The sequence below is a fragment of the Notamacropus eugenii genome, chromosome 3 (genome assembly GCF_028372415.1).
Source record: "Notamacropus eugenii isolate mMacEug1 chromosome 3, mMacEug1.pri_v2, whole genome shotgun sequence".
Taxonomy (NCBI): Eukaryota; Metazoa; Chordata; class Mammalia; order Diprotodontia; family Macropodidae; genus Notamacropus; species Notamacropus eugenii.
Window position 1 is genome coordinate 454,652,033 of NC_092874.1, and position 24,418 is coordinate 454,676,450.

The 24,418-nt window shown below is 37.4% G+C and overlaps 1 protein-coding gene across 1 annotated transcript in view; it reads left to right on the top strand.

The window, feature by feature from the left end:
* TMF1 (TATA element modulatory factor 1) overlaps nt 1-6,221 on the top strand; it is a 29,625-nt gene extending 23,404 nt beyond the window's left edge. The window contains exons 14-17 of the mRNA XM_072598706.1: nt 205-324; nt 2,189-2,341; nt 2,887-3,012; nt 4,548-6,221. Coding sequence (XP_072454807.1) covers nt 205-324; nt 2,189-2,341; nt 2,887-3,012; nt 4,548-4,691 — 543 coding nt within the window. The 3' untranslated portion in view covers nt 4,692-6,221. The remainder of the gene's footprint in view (nt 1-204; nt 325-2,188; nt 2,342-2,886; nt 3,013-4,547) is intronic.
* Nucleotides 6,222-24,418: the final 18,197 nt, after the last annotated feature.

The window sequence follows — 24,418 nt, forward strand, 5'->3', positions numbered from 1 at the left end:
ATAAAGTTAAGTTACATTTTAAAGACAAGAAGATGTTAAAACATGTCACTCCTTTGATGAGAGCACTTCAGAAGTCTTCTCTACATTGTTTCATGTGAAAATCATTATTGGTTTTTTGTTTCAAAAATGAAGCTCTAATAATTTTGTCTTTGTTTTTTTATCCTTTTGCTTTTTCGTCTGAATTGAATTTTTTAATATTCAAAGGAACGTAAGACATTTTCTTTTTCAACACTGGATACTGTTTCAAGCACTCCTACATTGTCACGTTCTAGTTCTATAAGTGGAATTGATATGGCAGGCTTACAAACATCATGTCTTTCCCAGGTAATGGTTTCTTTCTTACTTTACATTTTCTGATCAGAAAAAGGAAGAAGAATGAGAAAAGATTTACCAACATATGCAGCTCCTTTGCCCCTCTATTTTCTGTACATGCCTGTTTCTTCTTAATTTTCTTGGCATGAGCAAGTTAGGGAATGTAAATATATGCCTGCAGCCAGTTGTAACTCAAGCATACATTCTTCAAAACAAAATTCTAGGAAATTATAAATAAAAAGTAATTAGAATGGAAAATGAGGCTTTTTTCTTAACTTTTGCATGTGAGTTATTTACTCATGTGTATGCTGCATTAATAATGCTTAAACTGCAAATATTATTGAGAGCCCACTGTGCTGAGGCATTTGATTGAGTTAGGTATACAAAACTCTATGCAAGAGTGATGAATGAAGTTCATAGAATAGGAAGATTTTGTGTGTGCCAGAGTCACTGGGGAAGTCATCAGAGAAAAAGACATGAGCTGAGATGGGTTGAGGAGAGGCTGAAAGGCATTATGATTTATTTTGCCCAAGTGCATAGCTTTAGCACCAACAAGGAAGTGTGATTTATCTGGGATGTGGACCAGTAAAGAGACTGACTTAGAGAGGAAGGTTTGAGTTAAGGATTATTGGGAAATAGAGGTTCAAGAATGGCAGAGGGATCTTGGTTTGATATAATAGGGAGTCTTTAGAGGCTACTGAGCAAAGGAAAAGTGAAGAGGGTGGTGGTTTTGGAAAATTACCTGGCTAAAGTAGTGTATAGGTTAGATGAGATGGGAAGGAACTGGAGGCAGGAAGATGTGTTGAAAGGTTAGATTAGAACAATAGTTTTAGTGAAGCTTTGAGGTAAGGGCCTAGACTAGGGAATAGCAATGATATAGGAAAGGAAGGGTCTAATTTGGGACATTCTGAAGGTTTTATTGAGTTTTTTATATTGAGATATTCATAGGGGATAATGGCGAGGAAGGGTAGCTAATGTTTAAAGCTTGGGAGACTTAGAAGAATAGGAGTACTGGTGACAGAAATGGAAAAATTTAATAGGGGAGTTACATACAGGAGTCTCTCAAGCCAAAGCATTTGAAGCGATAACAGAACATCCAAGTGGAAATGGGAAATTGGAGCACATTTGGAGGGTTAGAGATGTAGAACTCTGGGTGATAATCACAAGGAGGAGGCAATAACTGAAGCCAGGAGTTTGAATGAGCTTTCTGTAAAGTAGTAGCAGTGACTTGCAAACAAACATTCACAGCTAGTGAGGTGAGAAGGATGTCACTGATAGAGGTAAAAAAGGCAAAAGAGTCAGGCATAGAAGACAAAGAGAGGAAAGTTTCTAAGTAGAAAACAGTCGGGTCCTTCTTGGCTCTCCTGAATACATTTGTTGTGTTCCCTGTTAGCCCTCGTGAGAAAATAGATGAGTTTTCAAACATTTGAAAAGGTTATAAAAATGAAATAAAATTTACAGTATCCAGTGTATAGGAGTTATTTTCTACTACCTAAAAGGTGCTGATAAAGTTGTAGAAAGTAAGTAGCCATTTGTATTTTAATTTGAATCTTATGCAAGTTTAGTTTAATTGAAGCATTTCTTAGATGTGAGAATATGTCAGCGCTTTGTTACATAGTAATTATAATGTGCATAATGTGTCAGGATATACATTATTGGCATGTCACTGTTGAAAAGAGAAAAAGAAAGGTGCTCAGGGCTCAGAGAATCTTCTTTTCATATATCCATGATGGTAATCATGCCTTTCTAGAATTTAACAAATTTTTACCAATAGAAATTTAAATAGATTTTTGAGCGATGTATCTGAATGTGCTGTGTGGTGTGTGCATATTAAAATATATATACTTAATAAAATCTGTTTTAATAATAAACTTAGGATGACTCTCAAGATCATTCATTTGGACCAATGTCTGTGTCAGTAAATGGAAGCAATACCTATGATGCTGTAAGAATGGGAGCAGGATCAAGTGTCATTGAAAACCTTCAGTCTCAGTTAAAACTGAAGGAAGGAGAAATTGCTCACTTACAGGTAACGATCCCAAGTGTACATCAGATGCACGTTAATTTACAAAACAAAACGAATGTCATCAGCACAAGTCCAAACTTGTTCAGAAATAGCATGTATTGGATTTTCCGCTTGTATGGATAAGGACACTTTTGGTTTTCTGATTTTTAGAAAGAAGGAGAAGTCCACAAAGATTGTCTCAGTGTGGTGTGGAGACGATCCCTGGGCTCTTGAAGGCTATTCCAGGAGAGCACAAGCAAATTTTACCAGAGCTGGAAACGTTTCAGATAGTCTGCTTTTGGGGGCACCAACTGGCTAAAAAGGGAGGCTCATTACTAGTACACTGGCCACTTGATGAAATATTTGGCAATGGCAACCCATGAAATTTTTAAAAGACCTATCATTTAAACTGTGTTAGTGGTGCCAACCAGAAAAAGTTGAAATTCTTCATTTATTGGCATTTTACTTTTTAAAGTTTTTTATTGTATATCCCTTTGAAAGCACCATCTTAGTAATTTATCTTTTACGGATAAAATACCTTTATTTGTAAATGTTTGTTCTCTTTGTAGATGGAAATTGGAAATCTGGAAAAAACTCGATCTATAATGGCTGAAGAGTTGGTTAAGTTAACAAATCAGAATGATGAATTTGAAGAAAAAGTGAAGGAAATACCAAAGCTTCGTGCACAGCTAAGGGTAGGCATTTAAGTTACTCAAATTTAACTTTGAAACTCAAATGGAATACACTAAGCAACTTGAAAAATTAATTGCTTTACTACCAGAATAGAAATTTTTAAAGAATGTTTTGTATACAATTTTACATTTTCAGGGTAGTTTTAATTATGTGTATTGGTTTTGGTCTAGCACTTGAAAGGCAGTAAAAATTGGAAACCTTCATGGCTGAAGAAAAGACTGCACTTTATAGCATTAGCTGGTTCATTGCCACTAGGTTTGACAATACAATTGGTATAAATCTTATCCGTGCTCCTTTTGTGGGGAGTAAAATTTCTGTTGATACCTTCAGTGGGAACAGTGCTTGTGAAATTCACTAAGGATAAATACCATGATTTATTTGATAGCAAAAGCAAATACCAGTAAATGGGCTTAAATTTGACTTAATTGTTGGTGCAGTGTAAGAGGGAAATTAAACAACCATCAGAAGAGATTATTGTTCTGCTATGTAGATTGATAAATCTTTTTCTTAATATGTTTCATGTTTAAGTTAATTTATACTTTGCTTATTCTGTCCCAAATGGGAGCGGTGCTCATACAAGGCAGTGATAAATAGTACCTGGCATATATATATAAAATATTAAAGTTTGTAAAGAGCTTTCCCATACCTTAACTCATTTGAACTTTCATAACTCTGTGAAATTACTAGTAGTATCCCCATTTTACAAATGAGAAGACTGAGGCTCATTGAGTTTACGTAGCTTTTGCCTGGTCCCACATCCAAATGCATGTTAGTGGTGGAATTTTAATGTTGATTTTCTTGATTCTTTAAGATCAGCATTTTATCCACTGTACCTTGTATTCCATTATTAATGGGACCATGGGAAAAGTTCTGGTTTGAGAGTCAGATGGCTTAAGCTGGAGGTCCTGGTTCTGTGGTTGTACCTGGCTTTGAAACTTTGGGAAATTCACTTAATCTCTCTGGGCCTCAGTTTCATCCCATTTGTTTTTGAGTACTCTTTTCACCTGTCCAGGTTGGAAGATGGCCTCCAATGGTGCCTTTAACTTGAAATTCTATGACTCATGGTTTAGTAGAGGGATACTTGAATTGTTGTGGCCAACACTAGTAATCACCTGGTGCCCAGGCCTCTGGTGGTGAGGAAGATTGATCTACACTAGGCCTTAGATGGCAGGGAATTCATTACTAGGTCTACAGTGGAAGTTTTTCTCACTTGCTTAGGACCTGCCAAAGTTTGTGGTCCATTGTCTTGGTCTGGAAGAACCCAGATCAGCTCTACCCTATTATTAGTCTTAGAGGAAGACTCAGTTTAAAAAAAAAAAAAAAAGCCAGTGTGTTTCAGGAAAAAGGGTCCTTTAAGGTCTCTTCCAGCTTAGACTCTTATAAAATACAGTAGGCTACAATTTTGGAAAGGTTGGTAGGTGGATGTGATGTTTGTCATTTGTAGACTATTAGCACAGCTGTAAACCAGTGATGACATGAATCTGATTGGAGACATTTGCTATGATGATTTAAAATGGGTGAAAAATTCCTTTTGTAGGACTTGGATCAGAGATACAACACTATTCTGCAGATGTACGGAGAGAAAGCCGAAGAGGCAGAAGAGCTTCGATTAGATCTCGAAGATGTGAAGAATATGTACAAGACTCAGATAGATGAGCTCTTAAGACAAAGGCTGAACTAAGCTGGTGTGAATGTGGACATGCAGAATTCTAGGAACTTGTGAATTCTGTTAAAGTATTAAAATGTGATTTTCTTGTAGAATTGAGAAGTTTGAAGGATTGTTTTGTAACATGCAGCACTGTTTGAAGTTATTTGGTGCAATATCAAACGTTATTTTTGAAACTATTGTGTTTAAAATTAATTTTTAAAAACACCTGATTTTTATGTCTTGACCAACATGATTACTTTACTTTGCCCTGATATCAGTCAATCTGTCTACAATGAGATGTTATAGAAAGATATAGGATGGAATTCATGTATATGTTATAGATATATGATACAAATATATCTGTAATTTATATGTGTGTATATAATGTACATATTGAGATACGTTGCTCATCATAGCCTTGGAATCTTTCACATGATAAAAGCTTTTAATATACCTACTGTACCACTCATGAGTATGTACATACGTGTTGGACTAAAAGCAGTTACTGACCTTGGGGTATGTTGGTAAATCTTGCATTAATTTCTAGAGAGTATAAATCACAAGGACTTGCTGTCTGAAATATAAAGGGCAGATGATTCAGACGTGGCTTTTCTTTTTTTGATCTAAGCATGACTTCAGTCTGCTCTCTGGTGAATGTCATGTTCTCAGGCTGACATTGGCATTCTCACTTGACATATGGAGGAGTTATTTCACCAAAGTAATAGGGTTTAGTTCTATAAAAATGTCCTTTTTTTTGTAGCCAGCGAAAGAGAGCTCTAGCTATTTTACATTTGGTTGAGCAGAAATTTACCTCTATCTATAATTTTAGTTTTATGCTTGAAAACAGTTTCGTTTAAATATTTTTGGAAAGGAGAGACTGTTTTATAGCATTACTAAGAATAAAAAGTAAATTCACTTATTAAAATAACTGGTTCTTTTAGAACTATCAGTGCTCTAATTCTATAAAGCAATATTTTTGGCACTTTAAAAAGTGAATATTTGAAAAAGAACTTTAAAAATTTATAGAAGCCATTTTAGTTTGATATTAATGTAAATCCATGTTATTTATAGTTTTAATTTATTTTGTAAAACACTTTTATATTAAACTTTATTTTTTGTTATTTTTCTTCTATATTCCAAAACCAATTATGTCATAGGTTGTTTTTGACCTTCATCCTTTAAAAAACTCTGTTGTGATTGCATGAAGACAGTGTTGATCATTGTCATTTTCCTTTAATTTTGAGTGACTTAAAAAATAACCGTCCTTTTTCAATTCTGTTTTTGTTCAGAAAACTACCAGGTGGAGTTTTAGATCTGTGAAATGGTTTGATGCATTTATATCACTGGCCATCTGGTAACTTATAATTGTGGCTTTTTCATTTAATTTTTAGTTAATTTACAATTCCAGCACTTTCCTATCCCAGAAAACCATGTGGAAGACCTTGGTCCAGGGTAGTTACAAACAACTTCATTTTTTTTTTTTCTCTTTGCATTCCAGACAGCAGTGTGTCACTTGGGCTCTGATTTGTAGCACTAATAAATATTCTTTCAATGTGAACTAGACTAATGAAGTTGCTTTCTTGTGTTTTGTTCTATGAAGCAATCTGATTTTTTTGGCAGATGTGGTAATGTGAATATTTAGGAACAAAATACTGTAATTACTCTGAATGAAATTGAAATTATAGGATCTTTCTTAGAGACAGTTCAGTTACATTTTTTTTTAGTATATGTATTTGGCCTGGAAAGAAGTACAAAATAAAATTTAGAAAGTTAAGAAGTTGAAAGATTTTAAAGAGTTCAGAACTAAAGCATAAGAGTTTAGGAATTATAAAATTCTCTCTGAAAAGGGAACCTCAACAACCCATCATACAACCCAGTCAACAAATCTCTGAAATAAGGAACGTTTCCTAGGAAAATTAAAATGAAACACCTATGTACGCTATTTTAAGCATTCCAGAAATGAATTAATTTTTAGTACTTTAAAATGAATATAAGATAATTTTGACAGTTTAAATCACATCCTTGTTTCATTTTAAATTGCCAGATAAATATGTATCTATATCACTACTTATTGTTTATCAAGTACTAATTTAATAATTTTGAACTTTGATGATACTTAAAAATGGAATCACTTATTGACTGGATACACTGTTAGAAAATTGAAGTGTTTAGTTTTTTAATTGTAAAAAGAAAGATCTAAAAGATAATTCGATTTATGTTTTAGCATACAGTAAATACTGTGTCCAATTTGATTTTCCCATTAAAATATTTATATTTTCTGAAATAAAAAGAATTCTAAATTTACAAGCTGAAAAATAAATAGTCCAAGTTAATATAAGTAGTATTCTCATGTTTCTGTATTATAAAACACATTCTGGAATCCCTGGTAGATAAAGTTTTTTTTTTTAAGAGCTTGGACTTTATCTTTAATATGTATTTTAAAAAATATTTATTAATTATTTTCAGTGTTCTACAATCACTGCCATATAACTTAGATTTTTTTTCTCCTCCCTTCCTCTCCAAAATGGCATAGAATTTTATATAGGTTCTACACATACATTCCTATTAAATACATTTTCACCGTAGTTGTGCTGTATAGAAGAATTAAAATGCATGGGAGAAATCATATAACAAACCAAAACGTAATACAAAAGAAAATGATCTGCTGCATTCTGTGACTGAATTCCATAGTTCTTTCTCTGGTTGTGGAAGGCATTTTGCCTTAAAAGACCATTGGCAATTTTTTAAAGTCCTTGCGTTGCAATGAAGTTCCAAGTCTACCAGAAAAAACACACACTGGTTGTTGCTTTGCACAAAGTTCTTCTGTTTCTGCTCCTTTTGCTCAGCATCAGATCATGTAAGTCTTTCCAGGCCTCTCTGAAGTCTGCCTGTTCGTCATTTCTTAAAGTGCAATAGTATTTCATTACATTCATATACCATAATTTATTCAACCATTCCTCAGTTGGTGGGCATCCCCTTGATTTCCAGTTTTGGGCCACCACAAAAAGAGCTGCTATAAATATTTTTGTACATGTGGGACCCTTTCCTATTTTTATGATCTCTTAGGGATGCAGTCCTAGAAGCGGTATTTCTGGGTTAAAGGGTATGCATATTTTTGTGGCCTTTGGGCATAGTTCCAAATTGCTCTCTAGAATAGTTGGATCAGCTCACAGCTACACCAACAATGAATTAGTGTTCCAACTCTTCCACATCCTCTCCAACATTTATCATCTTCCTGTCCTGTCATGTTTAGCAATCTGATAGGTAGGATGTGGTACCTCAGAGTTGTTTTGATTTGCATCTCTAATCAATAGTGATTTAGAGCATTTTTTCATATGATTATAGATATCTTTAATTTCTTCCTCTGAAAATTACCTGTTCATATCCTTTGACCATTTATCAATTGGGGAATGACTTGTGTTTTTGTATGTTTGACTCAGTTCTCTATATGTTCTAGAAATGAGGCCTTTTATCACATACACTAGCTGCAAAAATTCTTTCCCAGTTTTCTGCATCCCCCCGAATCTTGGTTGCATTGGGTTTGTGCAAAAACTTTTCAGTTTAATGTAATCAAAATTATCCATCTTGCACTTCAATTATCCACTTGCATTTGCTTTCTATCTTATTTAGTCAAAAATTCTTCCCTTCTCCATAAATCTGATAAATACACTATTCCTTGCTCCACCAATTTGTCCATAGCATCGATCTTTATACCTATATCATGTACCCATTTGGACTTTATTCTTGTGTACATTGGTCTGTGCCTAGTTTCCGCCATACTGTTATCCAGTTTTCCCAGTAATTTTTGTCAAACAGTGAGTTCTCATCCCAGAAGCTGGGGTCCTTGGGTTCATCAAACAGTAGATTACTGTATTCATTGCCTATTGTGTCTTGAGTACCTAGCATATTCCACTTGTCTACCCTTCTGTTTCTTAGCCAATACCAAGTGGTTTTGGTAATTACTGCTTTATAATACAATTTGAGATCTGGTAGAGCTAGGCCACCTTCCCTAGCATTTCTTTTCATTAGTCTCCTTGATATTTCTGGACCTCTTGTTCTTCCAGATGAATTTTGATATTATTTTTTCCAGCTCTAGAAAATAATTATGTGATAGTTTGATTGGTATGGCACTAAATAAGTAAATTAATTTAGGTAGAATTATCATTTTTATTATATTTGTCCAGCTCTAGAAAATAATTATCTGATAGTTTAATTGGTATGGCAGTAAATAAGTAAATTAATTTAGGTAGAATTGTCATTTTTATTATATTGACTCGGCCTACCCATGAGCAACTGATGTTTTTCCACTTTAAATATTTAGATCTGACTTTATTTGTGTGAAAAGTGTCTTGTAATTGTGTTCATATAGTCCCTGGTTTGCTTTGGCAGGTAAACTCCCAAATATTTTATAGTGTCTACCCTATAAGTAAATTCCTTTAAATGGGGATTCTTTTTCTATCTCTTGCTGTTGTACTTTGTTACTAATATATAGAAATGCAGAAGATTTATGCGGGTTTATTTTGTAACCAGATACTTTGCCAAAGTTGTTTATTATTTAAAGTAGTTTTTTACTTGAATCTCTGGGATTCTCTTCATATATCATCTGCAAAAGAGTGATAACTTAGTTTCTTCTTTGCCTATTCTAATTCCTTCAATTTCTTTATCTTTTCTAATTGCTATAGCTAACATTTCTAGTACCATATTGAATAATAGTGGTGATAATGGATGTCCTTGTTTCACCCCTGATCCTATTGGAAATGCATCTAGCTTTTCTCCATTGCATTTAATGCTTACTAATGGTTTTAGGTAGATTCTGCTTGTTATTTTATGGAAAGTTTCATTTATTCCTATGCTCCAGTGTTTTTAATAGGAATGGATGTTGTATTTTGTCAAAAGCTTTTTCTGCATTTATTGAGACAATCGTGGTTTCTATTAGATGTGTTGTTGATATGATCGATGATGCTAATGGTTTTCCTAATATTGAACCAGCCCTGCATTCCTGGTATGAACCCTACCTGATCATAATGTATTATTCTTGTGATAAGTTGCTGTATTCTTTTTGCTAAAATTTTATTTAAAATTTTTACATCTATATTCATTAGAGAAATTGATCTACAATTTTATTTCTCTGTTTTGTCTCTTCCTGGTTTAGGTATGAAAACCATATTTGTTTCATAAAGAATTTGGGAGAACTCCTTCTTCCCCAATTTTCCCAAATAGTATATATAGTATTGGAATTAACTGTTCTTTAAATGTTTGATAGAGTTCACTTCTAAATCCATCCAGCCCTGGAGATTTTTACCTAGGGAGTTCATTGATGTCTTGTTCAATTTCTTTTTCTGAGATGGGGCTGTTTAAGTATTCAACTTCCTCTTCTGTTAATCTGGACAATTTGTATTTTTTAAAATACTCATCCGTCTCATTTAGATTGTCAAATTTGTGGGCGTAAAGTTGGGCAAAGTAATTTCTAATTATTGTTTTAAATTACTCCTCATTGGAGGTGAGTTCACCCCTTTCATTTTTGCGATTGGTAATTTGGTTTTCTTCTTTCTTTTTTTAAATCAAATTGACCAAAGGTTTATCAATTGTATTAGTTTTTTCATAAAACCAACTATTAGTTTTATTTATTAGTTCAATAGTTTTCTTAATTTCAATTTTATTGATTCTCCTTTGATTTTCAGCATTTCTAATTTGGTATTTACTTGAGGATTTTCAATTTGTTCTTTTTCTAGCTGTTTCAGCTGCATGCCCAAGTCATTGATCTCCTCTTTCTCTATTTTATTGATGCAGGCATTCAAAGATATAAAACTTCCCCCAAGAACTGCTTTTGCAGTATCGTATAAGATTTGGTGGGTTGTCTCAGTATGGCCGTTCTCTTGAGTGAAGTTGTTGATTATTTCTGTGATTTATTTTTTAACCCACTCCTTCTTTAGGATTAGATTATTTAGTTTCCAATTAATTTTTGGTCTTTCTTTCCATGGCCTTTCCTTACATATAATTTTTATTGCACTATGATCTGAGAAGGATGTATTGACTATTTCTGCCTTTCTGCACTGGATTGTGAGGTATTTATGCCCTAGAACATGGTCAATTTTTGTATATGTGCCATATACCGCTGAGAAAAAGTTATATATTCCTTTCTATCCCCATTTAATTTTCTCCAGAGATCTATCATATCTATCTTATCCAGAGTTTTATTCACCTCCTTAACTTCTTTCTTGTTTAAGGTTAGATTTATCAAGTTCAGAGAGGGGGAAGTTGAGGTCCCCCACTAGTATAGTTTTGCTGTCTTATTTCTTCCTGCAACTCTCCTAACCTCTCCTCTAAGAATTTGGATGCTGTACCTCTTGGAATGTACATGTTTAGTATTTCAAATGTGTTTCTTGTAAACCACATATCGTTGGATTATGGCTTTTAATCCGTTCTCTCCATCTCTGTTTTATGGGAGAGTTCATTCCATTCACATTCCCAGTTATGATTACGATCTGTGTGTTTTCCTCCACCCTCTTTCCCACCGTTTGTGCTTTTAATTCTCCCTTCTCCCTTCCCCTTCTCAATAGAGTTTTCACTTTTGACCACCACCACCCGCAGTCTTCCCTTCCTTCTTTCAGTCCCCCTCCCTTTTATTGCCCTTTACCCTTACTACTTCTTCCTTCCCTTTTAGCTTCCCCTCCCCTTTCTTCCCCTTTTCCCTCCTACTGCCTGTAGAGCTAGTTAGATTTATATGCTTAATTTATTATTCCCTCCATGAACCTAATTAGATGAGAGTACCTCTCAAACAATGCTCATCTCCCTCCCTTCTTTCCCTCTACTATAATATAATTTTGTACTTCTTTCTGTGATGTATTATCATTTTCTGCTTTTTCCTTTTCACATCTCCTGTTACAATCCCTTTGCATACTTAAATCACATTTCAATCTTCATATCATTTACGTTATACTCGTTCCTTCTATCTGTGTATATCCCTTTTATATGTCATAATTGATGTACAATTCTCAAGATTAACAAGTATCATCTTCCCTTATAGGGAGGTAAACAGTTTGCCCAAATTGAGTAACAAGTTTTTCTTTTCCCCTGTTTACCTTTTCATGCCTCTCTTGTGACCTGCATTTGAAGATCAAATTTTCTATTGAGTTCTGGCCTTTTTGTCAGGAAGGTCTGGAAATCCCTTATTTCGTTGAATGTCCATCTCCTTGCCTGAAATGTTATGCTGAACTTTGCTGGGTAATTGATCTTTGGTTGTAGTCCCAGCTCCTTTGCCTTATGAAATATCATATTCCAATTCTTTCGATCTTTTAATGTGGAAGCTGCAAGGTCCTGTGTGATCCTGACTGTGGCTCCTCAGTATTTGAATGGTTTCTTTCTGACTGCCTGTAGTACTTTCCCCTTCACTTGATAGTTCTGGAATTTGGCAACAATATTGCTTGGTGTTTTTAGTTTGGGATCCCTTTCGGGAGGTGAACAGTGGATTCTTTCAATGATTATTTTTGCCTGCTGGATCTAGCACTTCTGGGAAGTTTTCCTGATGATTTCTTGGAAGATATTGTCCACACTCTTTTTTCATCATGACTTTCTGGTAGACCAATAATTCTTAAATTTTCTCTCCATCCAAGTCAGTTGTTTTTCCAATTAGATATTTTACGTTTTCTTCTATCTTTTTGTTCTTTAGATTTTGTTTGACTAATTCTTGTTGTCTCATAGAGTCATTATTTTCTACTTGCCCAATTCTAATTTTTATCAGAATTGTTTTCTTCAGTTAACTTTTGCATCTCCTTTTCCATCTGTCCAATTATTCGTTTTAAGGAGTTATTTTCTCCAGTTAGTTTTTGTACTTCCTTTTCCATTTGTCCAATTTTCCCAGTTAGGTTTTGTGCTTCCTTTTCTATTTGTTCAATTTTCCTTTTTAAAGAGCTGTTCTCTTCATCGAATTCTTTTTTCATACTTTTAAAATCATTGGCCAGTTTTTCTTCTATTTCTTTCTTCAACTGTTTCAGGATAGCTTTTTATGCATGTGAGCAATTCATAGTCCCTTCTGAAATTTCAGATTAGAGTACAGTCTCAATACTGACCTCTTTGGTATTCTTGTTTTGGTCCTTGTCGCCATAGAAAGATTCTATAGTCTTTTCCTTCCTTCTTTGCTTCTTGCTCTGATGGTGAGGCTTTGTATGTTGTGGCCTCTGGTTCTTTCAGCTAGAAGCTGGAGAACCTGGTGTTGAGCTTCTGATATGAGAAAGTAAAGGGCAGGTGCCTTTTTTCCTTTTTGTTTTGTGTTTCCCGGATTAGCCCTAGGGCTAGCTTGTTACATGTCGGGGAGGAGTGGTCTGGTCACAGGAGATCTCCTCAGCTGAGCTAGAGCAAAGGCAAGCACAGGGCTTGGTGGTCCTGGCTGCTCTATTGTCTTCCCGTTTCCCCTGGAGCTCTGAGGCATGCCTGGGTCCTAGTGCGAGGCTCCACCCCCCTGGGGCTCCTCTCTGTCGATTCACTGAAGTGGGGCTGTCTGGGACAACTCCAGTCTGCCACAGTAAGAGGAATCCTCTTTAGGGATTTTCCTTACCTCAGGTGCTATGGGACTGTTTGCTCCTTCTGCTGATCCCACTGATCCAGGATTTTTCTGGGGAAATATTTTATGGCTCTTTTGAGTTCAGTAAGGGAAGGAGGAGAGAGCATTTACTGATCACTCCACCATTTTGGCTCCTGGAAATTTGAGTAGGTGACTTACAGATATTTAATCTGCAGGCTAAAAGTCTCAGGAGCAGCTGTGGCTGATACCTGGGGCTTAGCAGCTATCACTTGCTAGTCTCCTGCTGGTTCCCCCGCCTTGGGCTGCCACAGTGCCGATCCTCCATGCTGCTGCTGCCTCAGGCCACCCTGGGGGTTTCCTGCTTGGCTGTGCCACAGCAGGACCTGCTGTGCTGTGTGCTGTGGGCTCACCCCCATGGAACAGATCTTTCCCGTCAACCTTCCAGTCTGACCTGGTCTGTGAATCTGCCACAGTCTGTCTCCTATTGGATTCTGCACCTCCAAAATTTGGTCAAATTCTCTTTTTGGAGGTATCTGAAGGAGTTTGTCTGAGAGTTTAGGTGTGTAGTTGCTCTCATTCTGCCATCTTCGATGTGCCCCCCCCTCTCCAGTAGGTAAAGTTAAGAATGATTTATTGCTTCTGGCCCGTTTTAAGGGAGAGTGCTGTTTTTGAAATAAGCTATGTAATTCTATACTGTAACTTAAGATAGTGCAACTTTTAACAATGCGTCTAAATTATGTCATTTAAATTTTGCAGTTCAAGGAGCAGAGAAATTAGAATATGATGCTTTCTTGAGTTGTGAATTAGGTGCTTTATTGACTAGTGAACAATGTTTACTTTGAAGTTCTCTAAAAGCATATGATATAAGAAATTTATGGACAACCACAGAGTAAACTAGGAGATAACTGGAGATGTCCAAACTCTACCCTATGTACATATGATCTGTTTTTGCTTAGTTACAAATAAATTAATTGAATTTCCCATAGAATAGATCAGATTTTATTTCCTGATAGTTCATATATTTTAAAGAATTTAAAATGATTCAAAACATAGAGAAGAGGTTGCTAGTCTTTTAATTCGAGTTGTAATATAATGTAAATAACTTGTAAGAAGCATGGGTATTGTTTAAATAAAGATTTTAAAATAATAGTGCATTTTATTTGTAAATGTACAAATTGAGGTAATAGCAGATTTTGAGGTGTGTAGACCATTATATACATTTGAAATTTTTTGGGGGCAAAAAGACAAAGTCAGACATTTAAAAATACACTGTATTGTGTGTATGTTTTCTGCTTGATACCATATTTTTCAAGCATATTTGTGTTTGGTCTCTTTTTCCCCATTAAAAATTGTCATTCTGAAAGCCTGCCTACTTTTAATTCATCAGGTGGGGCAGCTAGGTGGTGCAGTGGATAGAGCACCAATGCAGGAGTCAGGAGGACCTGAGTTTAAATCTCACCTCAGACACTTGACACTCAGTAGCTGTGTGACCTTGGGCAAGTCACTTAACCCCAGTTGCCTCATCCTGGGTCATCTCCAGTCATCCTGATGAATATCTGGTTGCTGGATTCAAATAGCTCTGGAGGAGAAGTGAGGCTGATGACCTGCACAGCCCTCCCTCACTCAAAACAAAGTCAAGTGCAAGTCATGTCATTATTTCTCTAATGGCATGGTCTTCTTCGGCAACGAAGGACGGTCACACAGAATTCATCAGGTAACATTTCATGAGTCCTGTGCACTTGGGGAAAGTGGCAGTATGCCAAAGACAGAAGGTTCTTTTTCTTTCTCTTAACTTCCTTTTTGCTTCCTGTTAAGCTTAGGATTTATAGAATCCCATGGAGTCTTTGTGTTGGGGTTTCAAGGCCATCTACAACCTTTGCTTGAAGATCTCCAGTGGGGACATCAACATACCTAGTACAAATCCTGGCACTTCATAAATCTGGAAATAAATTGAACTCAGCTTCCCACATTTGAATAACTAATGATTAGGAAGTTTTTTCTTTACATTAAGCTTAAATTTATCTCTTTCCCTGTTTGGTGTTTACTTGTAGTAACTTCTGTGTTGAAATAGAATAAAGTCTAATCCCTCTTCTGGTACTAGAATGCTTCCATAGCCTTCTCCCCCCTACCTTGAGTGTCTCCTTCTACTTAAACATAGAGTTCATTCACCCAGGTGTCCATTGACATCCTGAGGCAGGCCCTTCATCAACCTGATACGCTTCTTTTGGCTGCTTGCCAGTGGTTCTTCCTAGAGTGTACTGCACAGAGTGGAACCCAGTCCTCCAGGTGGAGTCTGTGCAGCGGCAAGATTGATTTACTTGGACACTTCCTGTCAGCCCATGTTTGCACTGGCCTTTTTTGGCTGTCTTTTATCTTTACTGACTCATACTGAGCTTACTGTCCGCTAAGATCCTTAGGCATTTTTCAGACTAGCTGCTCTTTTTCTTGCTGTAACTCTCTCCCATCTTGGTTTTGGGAAATAGACTTTTGGGGGAGATTTTACATTTGTCTCTATTAAATTTTGTCTTGTTAGATTTGGCACAACATTTTGGCCTGTCATTTTCTTTTTGGATCTTGAGTCTGTCTTCTAACATGTTATCTCTCAATATAAATATGGCTTTTTTGGAAGTCATTGATAAAAACATAGAACACCACACAGTGGGACCGATCCTTGGAAGGAGGGGATATCTGCTAGAGACTTCTCACTGGAGAGATCTGGGTTCAAAATCTGCCTCTGCCACTTAGTGGCTGTGTTATTACAGGAAGTTACAGCCTCTATGAGTTTGTTTCCTCATTTGTTTTTTTTTTTTTTTGTATTTTTTTTTTTATTAAATTTATTTATTTAACTTTTAACATTCATTTTCAAAAAATTTTGGGTTACAAATTTTCTCCCCTTTTATCCCCTCCCCCCCCAAACACCAAGCATTCTAATTGCCCCTATGACCAATCTGCTCTCTCTTCTATCATCCCTCTCTGCCCTTGTCTCCATCATCTCTTTTGTCCTGTAGGGGCAGATAGCTTTCTATACCCCTTTACCTGTTTTTCTTATTTCCTAGTGGCAAGAACATTACTCGACAGTTGATCCTAACACTTTGAGTTCCAACTTCTCTTCCTCCCTCCCTCCCCACCCCTTCCCTTTGGAAGGCAAGCAATTCAATATAGGCCATATCTGTGTAGTTTTGCAAATGACTTCCATAATAGTTGTGTTGTATAGGACTAACTATATTTCCCTCCATCCTATCCTGTCCCCCATTACTTCTATTCTCTTTTGATCCTATCCCTCCCCATGAGTGTCGACCTCGAATTGCACTCTCCTCCTCATGCCCTCCCTTCTATCATCCCCCCCACCCTACTTGTCCCCTTATCCCCGACTTTCCTGTATTGTGAGATAGGTTTTCCTACTAAAATGAGTGTGCACTTTATTCTTTTCTTTAGTGGAATGTGATGAGAGTAGACTTCATGTTTTTCTCTCACCTCCCCTCTTTATCCCTCCACTAATGAGTCTTTTGATTGCCTCTTTTATGAGAGATAATTTGCCCCATTCAATTTCTCCCTTTCTCTTCCCAATATATTTCTATCTCACTGCTTGATTTCATTTTGTTTTAAAGATATGATCCCATCCTATTCAATTCACTCTGTGCACTCTGTCTCTATGTATGTGAGCGTGTGTGCATGTGTAATCCCACCCAGTACCCAGATACTGAAATGTTTCAAAAGTTACAAATATTGTCTTTCCATGTAGGAATGTAAACAGTTCAGCTTTAGTAAGTCCCTTATGACTTCACTTTGCTGTTCACCTTTTCATGGTTCTCTTCATTCTTGTGTTTGAAAGTCAAATTTTCTTTTCAGCTCTGGTCTTTTCATCAAGAATACTTGAAAATCCTCTATTTCATTGAAAGACCATTTTTTCCCCTGAAGTATTATACTCAGTTTTGCTGGGTAGGTGATTCTTGGTTTTAGTCCTAGTTCCTTTGACTTCTGGAATATACTATTCCATGCCCTTCGATCCCTTAATGTAGAGGGTGCTAGATCTTGTGTTATCCTGATTGTATTTCCACAATACTTGAATTGTTTCTTTCTAGCTGCCTGCAATATTTTCTCCTTGACCTGGGAACTCTGGAATTTGGCCACAATGTTCCTAGGAGTTTCTCTTTTTGGATCTCTTTCAGGTGGTGTTCTGTGGATTCCTTGAATATTTATTTTGCCCTCTGGTTCTAGAATCTCAGGGCAGTTTTCCTTGATAATTTCATGAAAGATGATGTCTAGGCTCTTCTTTTGATCATGGCTTTCAGGTAGTCCCATAATTTTTAAATTGTCTCTCCTGGATCTATTTTCCAGGTCTGTTGTTTTTCCAATGAGATATTTCACATTATCTTCCATTTTTCCATTCTTCTCTCTTTGTTCTGTGATTTCTTGGTTTTGCATAAAGTCATTAGCCTCCATCTGTGCCATTCTAATTTTGAAAGAACTATTTTCTTCAGTGAGCTTTTGAATCTCCTTTTCCATTTGGCTAATTCTGCTTTTGAAAGCATTCTTCTCCTCATTGGCTTTTTGAACCTCTTTTGCCAATTGAGTTAGGCTAGTTTTCAAGGTGTTAATTTCTTCAACATTTTTTTGGGTCTCCCTTAGCAGGGAGCTGATCTGCTGTTCATGCTTTGACTTCATGTCTCTCATTTCTCTTCCCAGCTTTTCCTCCACCTCTCTAACTTGATTTTCAAAATTCTTTTTGAGCTCTTCCATGGCCTGAGCCCATTGGGTGGGCTGGGACACAGAAGCCTTGATTTCTGTGTCTGTGCCTGATGGTAAGCATTGTTCTTCCTCATCAGAAAGGAAGGGAGGAAATGCCTGTTCGCCAAGAAAGTAACCTTCTATAGTCTTATTTCTTTTCCCTTTTCTGGGCATTTTCCCAGCCAGTGACTTGACCTCTGAATATTTTCCTCACACCCACCTCACCTCCTGATCCTCCCAGCCCGTGTTTGTGGTCTGAGATTCAAATGCTGCTTCCAGCCTCAGGGCTTTGGGCGGGGGCAGGGCTGCTATTCAGTATGAGATTATGTTCTGGTGCTGAGGTCGGGGCAGGGCCACCTCTCAGGCTCAGTTCCCTCAGGGGGTTTATGCACAGACTTTCCACAATGGATTCAGGCTCCCGCCCGCTTGGGGAGCCCCTGTCTGCAGCCGCCTCTCAGCTTCTACCTCCCGGGGGGGCCTGAATTATGGGGGCACCCCACTCCCCTCTCGACCCGCCAAAGAGACTCTCTCACCCACCCCTGTCACCTGTGGGTGGAGGGACTTGTGCAGCCGCTGGAGATCCCGTCCCTGAAGCCTGCTCGGATCTGTTTCTCTCGGTGCCGCAGCCGTGGCCGCAGCAGGTCTGGGCTGGGCTTTGCGTCTGCAGCGCGACGGACCTTTTGCGAGAGGTTTGCAGATCCCTCTGTGGGTGGAGGGACCCGCGTGGCCGCTGGAGATCCTGTCTGTGAAGCCTGCTCGGATCTTTTCCTCTCTGTGCCGCGGCCGCGGCCGCGGCAGAGCTGCACTCAGCTCCCAGCCCCAGCGCCCAGTCCGCAGCCCGAAGGACCCCCCCGCGAGAGGTTTGCAGGTCTCTCTAGAACAGAAATCTCCCTCGCTCCAATGTTCCGTGGCCTCTGGGTGCGGAATTCGCCGTGAGTTACTTCCCTGTAGCCATTCTATGGGTTGTGGGTTCAGAGCTATGTGTATGTGCGTCTTTCTACTCCGCCATCTTGGCTCCGCCCCCCTTGTTTCCTCATTTGTAAAATGAGGACCATTTCACTTCTGAGAGTTATTGTGAAGATCGTAAGTGAAATAATGCATATGAAGTACTTTTGCAAACTTTAAAACGTCATATAAATGGCAACTCCCAGGAAATTGACATTGCTGCTGCCTGTCCCGCCCCTTCCCAATTCATTACTCTTTAGGGCCATTCACTCAACCAATCTTGCCATCCTTCTCTGGGTACTGTGTTGTAGCCTCCATCTTTCCATCTTGTCTATGAAGATAGCATGGAGAGACTTTTGTGAAATGCTTTGCTGAAATCTGGGTAAATCATATTCTGAGTTTCATGAACTACTAGTCTAGTAGTCTTAGCAGGAAAGGAAATGAGGTTTGTGTGATCTGTGTTTCAAAATTCATGGATATTTTTCTCATTATTTCCTGCATTGTGACATTCAAGTCTGTTCTCTGGGGAGGCCCATGGTCCATAAGTTACCTTGGCCTACTGTCTTCAAAGCCAGTTGGCTTGTGTAGAAAACATCTGTTCCAATATTTCCTTTTGCTTTTCTTCAAAATTTTCCTCCAATTCTGGTTTTGTTTTTGTTTTGAACTTACTTTTTCATGACTTCTGCTTCAGAGAGCTTCAGTCTTACTGTCTTCAGGTTAACTTATTTTGCTAACCGTGTTTTTAAATTGTATATTGAGAGCTTTTAAATGTGGTCTGGACTGATTATTATTATTATTTTTTTTAAATTTTGTTTTGAACCATATTTAATTTTTGCTGTTTTGGGGAGTCCATTGGATTCAGCTTTTCAGAAGGCAAATGAGGATAAGTGAGGTATATGGAAAGCACTCTGCCAATCTTAAAGTACTCTAAAAATGTTTATTAGAATCCAGGTAATATTAGTTCATTTTCCTTCATATTCATTTCCTTCCTTCCTTCAATATTTGAAGAATTTTAGTTTCTCTTTGAGGTTTTATGAATTTTTCCTTCTGTTTGTAAGATCATCCCCTCTGTTGGTTTATCTGCTTGTGTGCTATTAGGAATTTTGAAGACCTTTGTAGCAATAAAACACAGGAAATATTTTTATTTTGTAAAACACTTTTATATTAAACTATATTTTTTGTTAATTTTCTTCTATATTCCAAGACCATTTATGTCAAAAGTTGTTTTTGACTTTCATTCTTTAAAAACCTCTTTTGTGATTTCATGAAGACAGTATTGATTGTTGTCATTTCCCTTCTCTCTTACTTTTTGGATTTCTTTTGTTATTTTGTATTCCCCATCACTTGTTCTTTAGTACCTTTTCTACCAGGACATGAAGCTACTGGCTCTTAGCTTCCTTAGGTTGGGGACCATAGGAGTCACCAAGTCTGTCCCTACCTTGAGTAACCTTAAGGTAGCAGGTAGAGGTCTGGTCTTGAGACAGTTTTCCAGCCCCCTTTCCATCAGGCTTCAAACACTTTCTCTCTAGTCTTTGACTCTAAGCATCCCACATTTTTAGCCTGTCCCTATTCTTCTGCCTCCCCTAATCCTTTTCATAGGCTAGCACAAGGGTGAGGAATCTGCATCCTTGAGGCCACCCACTAATGGCCTCAGTCCTTAAGTGTGGCCAAGGATCTAGAAGGCCACAGGTTCCCCACTCCAGCCTAGCAGAATCAGTGCCAGCTTTGATGTGTGGGAACGTTGGTCAGGCAGAGTTATGGGTTTGCTGCTATGTTAGTTTTGCTGGTAGTCAAGGTGGTGATAGGGAGAATTTTAAATATTAAAGTCTCTTGGTATTGATTCATGAGTTCTTTACCTTCTGTGTGTGAGAGGGTGGGAGGAAGGAAGTACTCTTGTGAAATCTGACGTTAACTAATCTGTCTCTGGAACAGAGTTTCTCTTTAGAGCTTCTGTGGTTGAAGAGGTTTGCATGACCATCATCTTGCTTATCATGCCAAGTGGCATGCTGTAGTCTTGGTGAAGACAAGCTGAATCTTAGTGATCACATTTTTTCTTTCTACATGTTTAGAAACCATCAGTTATGATAAGAAACTTTAGAATTTTGCCAGAAATCAAGACCAACCTCATACCTATCGTATGCATGTTGTTTGCAAAACCAGGACTTTTTTATTTCAAAGTGTTACAAAACAAAACTTACCCTTCTCTAGGCTTGAGACATCTTGCCTGTTCTCCAGGATCTTTAAAAGACATATCTGTGATCTCTGGAAATTTGCTCCAGCTAGCTTACAACCTATGGAACTGGCCTGTCCTCAGTGACTCTTGACTATGTCCTCCCATTAGCTCAAGACCTAGTCCACTAAACATCTAAAGATAACAGCTTGAGGGTGAAAGGAGAGGATGAATGGAAAGCTTGAGGAGAAATGAGAAGGTTTGGAACTGTCAAAGTGTGGAGAGTTGAGCAAATTCCTAGACATAAGGAGCTCATGTCTAGGTGGGCTCCAGGCCAAATTTTATATGTTTTCTGGATGACTTTGGGCAAATCATTTCATTTCAGCCTTAGAAATTTCTTTATGACTTAAAAGTATCTTCAGTCATATGGAAAAAATGCTCTAAATCACTATTGATTAGAGAAATGCAAATTAAAACACTGATGCACCATCCCACACCTACCAGATTGGTTAATATGACAGAAAAGGAAAATGACAAATGTTGAAAGGGATGTGAGAAAATTTGGACACTAATATTCTGTTGGTGGTGTTGTGAATTGATCCAGCCATTCTAGAGGGAATTTGGAACTACGCTGAAAAGGTCATAAACTGCATAGGCAGCTAGGTGGTGCAGTGGATAGAGCACCAGTGCAGGAGTCAGGAGGACCTGAGTTCAAATCTCACCTCAGACACTTGGCACTCACTAGCTGTGTGACCTTGGGCAAGTCACTTAACCCCAGTTGCCTCATCCTGGGTCAGCTCCAGTCATCCTGATGAATATCTGGTCACTGGATTCAGATGGCTTTGGAGGAGAAGTGAGGCTGGTGACCTGCACAGCCCTCCCTCACTCAAAACAAAGTCAAGTGCAAGTCATGTCATCATTTCTCTGATGGCATGGTCTTCTTCAGCAACGAAGGATGAACACACAAACTGCATACCCTTTGATCCAGCAATGCCACTAAGATTAAAAAAAAAAGGGAAAAAGAACCTTTATGTACAAAAATACAGCAGCTCTTTTTATGGTTGCAAAAAATTGGAAAATGAGAGGAATGGCTGAATAAGTTGTGGTATGGGATTGTGATGGGATCCTATTGAGCTATAAGAAATGATGAGCAGGATGATTTCAGAAAAACCTGGAAAGATTTACATGAACCAATGCAAAGTGACATGAGTAGGACCAGGAGAATGTTGTTCACAGTAACAAATAGTGATATTTTTCTATCAACAACTGTGAATGACTTAACTGTTCTCAGCAATATTCTCAGCAAAATTCTCAATCCAAGACAATCCCAAAGGACTCATGATGAAAAATGCAATCCACCTCCAGAGAAAGAATGATGGAGTGTGAATGCAGACTGACTCATACAATTTTCACTTTTTTTGGTTCTAGTTTTCTTCCAAAAAATGACTCATGTGCTTACACATGTAGAGCCTAAAACCTATATCAGATTGTTTACCATCTCAGGGAGAGAATTTGGAACTTAAAATTTTAAAAATGAATGTAGAAGCTTTTTACATGTAATTGAGAGAAAAATTGCTATTTGAAACAAATTAATTCATGGGGAAAATAACTCCAGGTCCACGTTACCTTACCGAACTGTGTGGATCCAATGGGATTATATAAGTGCTCAGTGTGAATTGCTATTTCTAATGCCCTTAGTGGTTTTTACATTGATTTCAGTTGGGTGGCAAACTAACTGTTTGAATCCTGGACAATTTGCTGATCTTCTCTTGGCATCATTTTCCTCACTTACAAAATAAGGACATTTGATCTGATGGACTTTAGAGGCCATTCATCTCAACATCCATGATCCCATAATCACTAGAAACAGATGCAACCATTTAAAATATCATACTTGATGTATCCTGCTCTATTTTAAGAAATCTCTTAATGCCAAAAAATATCTCAGCGTATAAGCAAATGGAAAACCAGTTTAAGTTCAGAATTCAAAGAAAAATCTGTTTTGGACCATTTGATAGGAAAACTGCAGTACTTTTCTTGTGTTTGCTAAAAGTAGCATTGTGGCAACTAAGTTAGGAAAAAGCCAAAAAAAATGTATTTATCTTTTGCTACCTTTATTTTGATTGGCAGTGAGATTGGATTAGAGTATCAGATAAACCATGAACTTTTAATACGATTTTTTTCCCTCTAAGTCAGGCCCTTCTTTAGGAGATCTAAAAGGCTCTGACAATTACTTCACATTCCTGGAATTATTTCCCATAGCCTCTAACTTATTTAGGTTGGCTGGGGGTTGGAAGTGTATTAAACAGCACTTAGTAAGCACCGACCACATGATAGGCACTGTGCTAGGTACCGGGTATGTGAAACCATCCCTACCTTTGAGGAGATTACTATGTGCTAACATTTGCTAGCATGTATAATTACATTTGCTATAATAGGATTTCATCTACTGAGCATGGGAAATTGTGATTTGTGGTTTTGTTGGCAAAGGAAATTCCTGGTGAAAAAACTTCTTTCACCAGTGAAATAACAGGACCAGTTCCCTTCCCCAACAAACAAACAAAAAGCACAACTGACATAATTGTCAGTAGGAGAAGCTTCCGTTCCCTAGGATTTCATTTTAAAGCTGATGGTATGAAATGGTTTGTGACGGGAATGAAATACAATAAGAGTATTAATCTTAGGGCTTTTCAAGATGGCAAATAAGACTGTGGGTGGTAAGTTATTACCAAAATGCATGGATATTTAGTTTTTAATTATTGAACTGCATTCCCATTTTGAGCTTCCTATTTTGAGCATTAAGCTACTTCCAGGTGGTCAAATGAAGCCACCTTGAGGCAGTTAGGTGGTGAAGTGCATAGAATGCTGGATGTGGAGTCACAAAGACTACTTAATTCAAATCTAGTCTCAAACTCTTAGTAGCTATGGGATCTCATTAATGCTACCTCAGTTTCTTTTTCTGTGGAATAGGGTTAATGAACTGGGATCATTTGTAAAGTACTTCGAAAACCTTAAAAAGCTATATTAATGCTGGCTATGCTCATTATGATGATGCGGTGTTAAACCACTTTAAATCTCCCAATTGGTTTCTGTGCCTCCAGTTTCTTCCTGTCTCCATTTCATTTTCTACATATCAGTAGAATTGATATTCCTACAACATAAATCTGAAAGTGTTGGATTCTTCAATAATCTTCAGTGATTCCTTGTTCCTTATAGGATAAAATACAAACCCCAAAGTGTGCATTTTAAATCCCTCCACAATCTAACTTCCAGCTATCTTTCTGGTCTTTATATTTCTTTCCTTCATTTTTTTTCTTTTCACTCCCTTCCTTCCAACCTTATCATTTAATTGAAATTGTTCTTTTGAGTTACTGATGATCTCTCTTTTTTTTTTTT